Source organism: Aptenodytes forsteri, unplaced genomic scaffold (genome assembly GCF_000699145.1).
Source record: "Aptenodytes forsteri isolate BGI_AS27 unplaced genomic scaffold, ASM69914v1 Scaffold141, whole genome shotgun sequence".
NCBI lineage: Eukaryota > Metazoa > Chordata > Aves > Sphenisciformes > Spheniscidae > Aptenodytes > Aptenodytes forsteri.
Window position 1 is genome coordinate 405,934 of NW_008794416.1, and position 7,499 is coordinate 413,432.

Below are 7,499 nucleotides of genomic sequence, written 5' to 3' on the forward strand. Positions count from 1 at the left end.
GGGGTGGCGGCGCCGGGCATCGCTTTGCAAATTCCTCCCCCCCCACACATACACACACTGCTCTCCATTTCGGGGACGCCCGAGGGGTGCCGATGGGTGCGCAGGGCACGGGGGAAGCGCCCGCTCCGCCGTACGCCTGAGGCCAGGGGAGGTTAAAGGCGGGAGCGCCTGGAGTGCGCCTGACAGAAGGGGAAGTCGGTTCAAAATGCCTGGAAGTACCAGCCCTAGAACTATGCTAACACTCAAGATAAATAAATAAGGGCTTTTAATTTGCTTGCAGTTAGAAACTTTTGGACTTTTTTTTTCCCCGGAGAGAGAATGGCATGGAGGGGGGGAAAATGAAACAAAACCGAGAAAACCCTCCGACTGAAAACAGAGGCTGGAGAGAGGCACTTGGCCACGCTGCGAGCTGGGGTGATGCTCCTGTACCAAGAGCACGTGTACTTGCTAGCTCTCCTGCTGGGGTGGGCCGCCCCAAAGGGATCACTGGGAATTTGGGCAGCAACATGCACCCGTTGACTTTTGTGCAGGGTGCCTGATCCCTCGGGGCCCTTGGGGTTCCTGCAGCCACCTCTGAAACTTTCCGTGTGCCTTATGTCTGCCAGGGATAGCCGAGTTAAGTTGTGGTCCCCTGTCAGTTAGTTTCCCATGATTTTTACTGTAGTGTGTGCTTGAAGTGTGTATGGTGCCGGGCTTTTTTGTTGAGAGGTCTTGAAAATCCTCATGGTCGTCTGTGAAGGATAATATACATGTTCTCACTGGCAGGGTGGAGCTTCTGAAAGGTCAATGAAGTTTTGGACAAAATCCCTCCATCACCTCCCCAACATGTGGAAGGTGAGGAGAGATCCAGAGAAGCCGCAAGGTTCTTGTATCTTCCCCACAAGGATAAATCAGTGCCCTGGCCCCTACACTCGGCCCTGTACTTCTCTCTGTGTGTAGGCACCCTGTAACAGCTCGCTGATAGACAAAGATGTCACACTGTGCAAGCCCAGCTGTCCTGGCTTTTCTGCCTTTCCAGTGAATGCTGACGGGACTATTCCAGGTGTGTAGGAAGGAGGAGATGCACAGGGCTTGGAAGGCTGTGAGCTGCAGATGAGTCTGATCGTGAGAGATGCTGAGCATCGCCTCTCCCAGGATGGTCCCTCCAGCCCGGTGGGAGCAGCACGCTCTGCTTGCAGGGGGGCTCACACACCCAGGCTTTTGGCTACCATCTTTCAGACATTACTTATCCAAGCCATTTCCCAAGCGTGCTCACTTTAGGACTCGATCCTGTTTGCTGCGTAGAAGAGCTCTGCTTGTTCCCATCTCCTGCGTGATGCCTGCAGCCCTTTTCAATGACCGCTGTGTGTTGGGTACCTGCACCCCAAGAGTTAATCCTTCCCCGTCATCTACTTCTGCAAACAGACTTCCAGCCCTGACTTCAGTAGGAAGCGCAGGCTGAGACTGGGGCTGTATGTCAGGAGAGAATTGCTGATGAGCGTCTAAACTAGAGCATTTTTAATCACCACGCGGTGGTGGGATCTGACAGCTTCCGTTATAATCACGGTAATCCAGTGTGTGCTGGATGCTGTCCCTCCGGTGCTGAGAGGCCTCCCCTTGCAGATGCAAACTCCAGGCTTGATATATTTTGTTTCTATAAGCTGCTTCCATATCTCGGTTGTTTGGCGACTGTGTGTAATGTGCTTGGAAGTGTCAGTCTAATTCTCCATGGACAGACATCTACACCACCAAAACCGCAAGGGGAAGTAGCACTGATTTCCCAAATCACTGGCAATCTTGTTCTAGGCTGAGCCTCAAGCAGAAGTCAGGCAAGGAACAAATTAAAGCTGCACTCTTTTGGGAAATGGGCAACTCTTGAAAAGCCTCAGATTCCTGGCCTTGGCCCTGTCTCCATAAATCATTTCAGCCCTGGACTCAGCTGGGAGCCCAAAGAGCCTAGAGAACAAGTTGCTGTCCTCTCTTCCCGTGAAAGCTGGTCTCTAGGGTCAGCACGGGAACATACTGGCAGAGCTGTATTCGCTCTGCAGAGAGAAAGAAATCATTCTCTGGGAAATGTTTGCTGCGAGGTTTTCCTAGCAATTTGCTGAGGGGTGGGCTGGCTGTCCCGACCATCATTGGATGACATTTGGATTCATTTCTTGTCAGGCTGCCAACGGCGTGCTTGGTGCCGTACGTGACATCAGGTGACAGTCAGCTTCATTGCACATACGCGCGGCGCTGGCTTGTCACTCAAATCATTCACACCGGTGCCGGCGGAGAGGTTTTTGAGGAGCAGTTCGGATCAGAAGAGAGGACGTTGCTTTCCGTCACGTCTTGGTCAGCGGGGCCGGGAAGCGGGAGTGCGGAGAGATGCGTTTGTAGAGGTAAACGTGGTAGGGAGGCTTTCTCTTGCCTCGGGTAAGCGCCGTCTTTTCACATCCCCGAGCATACAAAGGGCCTTCAGCCCCGTGCAGGAGGCAATCTCTCTGTGCCGTCAGCCGCAGACCTCAGTTTACTTCTTGTTCCTTGGTTAGTCCTCCGTCCCCTCCTTGTCATCACGTATCAGGCTCTTAAGCAGCTGGGAGGCTTTTCCTGAGGCACTGAAACCGATACCTCCCTGCAGACGGGCAGGCGAGGAGCACAGGAGAGTGCCGCGCTTGCACGCAGCCGGCCCCAGCCCTGCACTCCTTTGGGAAGGGGTCGGGTGCTGGATGCGGAGCTGCTGGAAGCAGGAGCCCAGCTCAGCCACCGGTACTCAGCACCCACGCAGGTGTCGTCCCCTTCCCCACCCTGTTCGGATGTGCGAGGCTGGAGATACCCATCCTCGCTGGTATGCATGAGATAAAAAGCCAGTGCTTGCAGGATTGGGCCCACCACGGCCGTGCTGTAGGGAGCCCGTCCATGCATGGTGAGAAGGAAGGGGAAGCCATACCTCTCTGCAGGACACCCTCCCCATCTCGGCAGCCCACCCGAGGGCGAGTGACTGGCACGCAGCGTGCCGGGCAGATGGGCTGACAGCGGCATCCCCGCGCTCCGCAGCTGTGTACATATGGCACACATGTTTCGGCTTGTGTCGGCTAGCTCTCCAGATGGCAGGAAGGGGTGGGTTGTTTTTTTCCCCAGTTCTTGGTGGAGGAAGAGCCGACCGCAGTCGTTTCACACAAGGAGAGACTAATCCAGCCGTGTCCCTGAGCACTTAACTGTCCCCGGCTCGCCTCCGAAGCTGGGGCCCCCTCAGAGGTGGGAGGTAGACAGGCAGCTGCTGGCTCTGGGAAGCTGCCTGCTGTTGGGAGAGACCTGTCATTGCCATTGTGCTCACCCCTTGGTGTCATGGCCACCAGGAACGAGGATCTCCCTCTCTCTGTATCGAGCTGCTGCCTTCACCATAGGGCCATAACACTGAAGTGGGACTGAAGAGTAGATGCTCCTGAGATACAGCTCTTCCCACCTAGTCTCGGCACTTGTGATCTTCAGCTACTCAGTCTGGAAGAGATTTCGCCCCCTCAATCCCCCAAGCATCATTTGTCCAAGTGATCCTTCCACTGACAGTGGATTCCTGAGGCTAACAGCGTAGTTCCCCGTGGAAAACACTCACTTGCTCTAAAACACTTTGCGGTGGTGGAGATAATTCTGCTATACTTTGCTCTCCTGCTGCTGCTGCCTTTCTGGGTGTCCCTCCTGGGTGCTGCTCCTGTCCCCATGGCTGGGCAACTCCTACCCGGAGCACTGGTCTCCTGCCCTTGGATGCCCTGGCAGGTGCTGGTCAGTGGGTTCTTGTGCTGTCCCAGCTGCTCCAGGACCCCCCATAAGTGACATGACAGGTTGTCACTTCCATCCTTTTTCTGTCCCTCTCCCTGCCATTGTGGGTGGTCAATGAACCCAAACATCTTTGATGCAGACAGAGATGTAGCACCAAGTTCACAAGAACCCAGGGTCATCTCCTCCTCCATCTGAAGTGCCCTTGTGCTGGTGGATGTTCCAGTTCATGACACAATGCAAATGTTTGGAGGAGACAAGGTGCAACAACACCACTGCACATCTTCAGAGCAACTGCTATCCAGGCCAGGCCATGGTTGCCAGCAACGCTGATTCCTTTTTTTGTCTGCAAGTTCCTTTCAGCAGCAAAAGTCTCTTACTCCAGCACAACCCAGGTGTGAAACTGAACCATCTTAACGTTTGTTACAGCATGGACTTAGCCACCAGGTTTGTTCCTGGAGGCCTTGGCCAGGAGGAGATAGTGCTCTCCACCGTTAGGCTGCAGCGGGCACCCAAGCAAACCAACTCCCACCACTATATTGCACTCACAGGAGTTGCAGTCGAGCTTCTCAGCTGTGCTGACAGACCCTAAGGTGGCAGCAAACTCTCCCTCGATGGACAGAGACAACCACAGCAGCCTTCCCGATCTGGAGCCTGCCTAGGCTTGCACATCTGGTTTCTCTCTGGAGCACTGCTGTCCAGCTCCTCCTCAAGAAAGCAACGCATCGAGCCACAGTGAGCTAGAATCTGTGCCGGGAGCAAATGTGTCCACAGACATTTATTTTCCCTTGAAGTATATTGGCACTTTTCTAAATCTTTTCACCACTGCATTACTAGGGCGCTCTCTGCCTTAGCAGCTGACAGCCTCCCTCTCTGCACTCATGTGGGTTCTGGAGATATTTTAGGGTTTTATAGAGCTTTTTAGCTGCTGGAGTGGAGGGTTTTTCCCCCCACTAGCATCCTTTCACTTTTTGCTGCCGGCATGCACGTGGCTGCTGTGGCTTGTTGTTAAATCAGTGCAGAAAAGACCCTGCTCGCTCCCGCTGGGAGCGCGGTGGGACATCAGGAGCAGCAGCCTCAAGGCCACGGGAGGAGGTTGCATTGCTGCGGGGTAGGGTGGGGGCAAGCCGTCTGCAGGGGTTTAAGGGAACAAGCCAGGCACTAAATGCAGGCAGGACCTGTGGCTTGAGCAGTGCCTTAGCCACAAGCTGGTGGAGGCTGAGACTATTCTGGGGATGCATCATTACGTGCTTCACCCTGTTTGTGTGTCATCCTAAAGGCAGCTGTGGTTTGTCACCTCTGCAGGCAGGACACCGTATGCGACCAGTGTCTCTGGTGTGTCCTTACTGTGTGGTGGGGAGGCTGAGAGCTTTCTTTCATCACCTGCTGACATCTCCCAGCCCTATTCCCAGTGATTCATCCCCCCATGATCCCACCAGCAGGAAACCCTAAGGTGCCTTAAAAACCAGCTCCTGAAGACAAACTGCCCGTCGAGCTCCCTGGGGGTGACAGCTGGGTGGGGGGGATTGGTCCTGCTCCATGGTGGCAGTTGGAGAGAAGCTGCTGGGCTTCGGGAGAGCTGGAGCATCCTCCACACGTTGTTCACAGCGTGTGGTGCCAGCGCTGCGCGTTGTCATCGAGCAGCACAGCGTTAACCGGAGCATCTCGGTGGTTTCAGCCAGTCCAGGGTGACGCTTACAGTTATTTAGAGCCTGGTTGGGGCAGAGCAGGGCGGCACTGTGGTTTAACAGCTAAGGAAGATGACAAAATACTAGCCTGAAGCAATGCAAGGGGAGAGAAAATAAGGGAGAAACCAGACAAAAGGACAAAAATCCTGAAAACAATGACTGTGTGTCACCAAGAACGGGGCTTGTTTGCTCCCTTGGCTGCTGTCTAACTGATTTTATCCTCTGCTACAAATCCTGCTCCTGTTGGGAGGTATTTGCTCTGCCTGCTGCAGCCACCCCGAGTTAACCTCTGTGTTTTCTTACGGCTCCTGCTGAAATTGGAGGAAAGAGTCTGCTTTTCTCCATCAGGCTTTGAATCCAGCCTCCGCTCCCTGCCCTAATCCATTCTCAAATTCCTCTCCGGGCTGCAGTCCCCATGGTGGGAAAGTGGGACACTTTATGGTACCTTGCAGCAGACCCCCCCAGGCTCTTTGTTCCCGACCTGCATCTCCTTTGGTCCATGCCATGTGTGTTCACAAAGTGATATATCCCACCCTGGTCCCAGTTTGCACTGTCCCCGGTGCCAAGCAGGGATGTGAGCAGAGCCACGCATGTGCTGCGGGAGGGTTGTGCTCCTTGCAGCTGGCCACAGGCTCGGGGCAGCTCCTGGGTCTAAGCAGCGATAGCAGGGGGGTGGAAAACCCTGTGGTGTCCAGCAGTGGCCGGTGACTAAAGAATCACCAAGGCCAAGCTGGGGCTGGTGTAATGCCATTAGCTCCAGTGGAGCTTGTTCTCCTGTTCCCCAGGTGAATTGGACCCATTGGACCTCAGAGATGGAGATGACCATTACGAAAACGTCACCCAAAAAAGTGTTTCCCCACTATAGTGCTTGAGGGTAGCCCCTTCTAGAGGAGATTTTCTGTGCCCAATGGCCCTGGGATTTCTCCTGTGATACCCCAGTAGTCCTCTATGTAGTTATTATTTTGGGAGGTGGTTCAAAGAGCCTGCAATAAGGTAAGAGCTTTGCTGCAGCCCAGCAATGTGATATTTTTCATGCATGATACTGAGAGTGCGTGTTGCATGCCCTGAGGATGTGCAGGAGGCTTTGAGGGTGCAAAACGTCTGAGGATAGTGCAGGAGGACTGTCCAAAACGGAGCGGAGCCAGGCCTGGGGCAGCATTAACCAGACTGCCGTTTGGAAGAGATCCCTGGGGTGAACTCACCCAGCACCACACCTAGGTTTTGTTTGGAGAAAGCCAATTCATTCGCTCCAAGGAGTGAACTCATGTTTCTGCAATGTGAGCGATGGGGGAGCCAGGAGCTGGGAGGGAACTGGGAGCTGGGTTATTTGACAGCGTGGACCCACCCGAGAGGCGAAGGCGCCTCAGTCGGGACTAGTGCTCCCGCCTGAGTGATGCTGCTTTTGTTCTTGTTGGCGTTTTTAAGCTAGGTTTGGTCCCTGGCTGGATGCTTCACTGCCTGTGGCGAGGCAGGGATGAGGCTTTCTTTCAAGCTGCTGTAATTGCTTTGCTAGCACAGGGCTGCCCGTTCCCCACTGCTGCAGTCTGGTGGCAGGGAAACAAAAGCCTCGCACACCCATGGTATGAAATAGCTGCCCATCGCTGGAATAGAGCTCTTGCAGAGCATCTGACACCGTGACACCCACAGATGGTCGAGGGAGGTGATTCTGCCCCTCTGCTCCACTCTGGTGAGACCCCACCTGCAGTACTGCATCCAGCTCTGGAGCCCTCAGTACAGGAATGACATGGACCTGTTGGAGCAGGTCCAGAAGAGGGTCACAAAAATGATCAGAGGGATGGAACGCCTCTCCTAGGAGGAAAGGCTGAGAGAGTTGGGGTTGTTCAGCCTGAAGAAGAGAAGGTTCCAGGGAGACCTTATTGTGGCCTTTCAATACTTAAAGGGGGCTTATAAGAAAGATGGGGACAGAGTTTTTAGCGGGGCCTGTTGCAACAGGACAAGGGGGAATGGTTTTAAACTAGAAGAGGGTAGATTGAGACTAAATATAAGGAAGAAATTTTTTACGCTGAGGGTGGTGAAACACTGGCACAGGTTTCCCAGAGAGGTGGTGGCTGCCCC

General features: G+C 54.2%; 1 protein-coding gene across 1 annotated transcript in view; it reads left to right on the top strand.

Moving 5' to 3' along the window:
- The first annotated feature begins 825 nt into the window (after nt 1-825).
- ATOH8 (atonal bHLH transcription factor 8) overlaps nt 826-7,499 on the top strand; it is a 23,573-nt gene continuing 16,899 nt past the window's right edge. Inside the window, exons 1-2 of the mRNA XM_009289404.1 lie at nt 826-834; nt 2,184-2,363. Of these exons, the coding sequence (XP_009287679.1) occupies nt 826-834; nt 2,184-2,363 (189 nt within the window). The remainder of the gene's footprint in view (nt 835-2,183; nt 2,364-7,499) is intronic.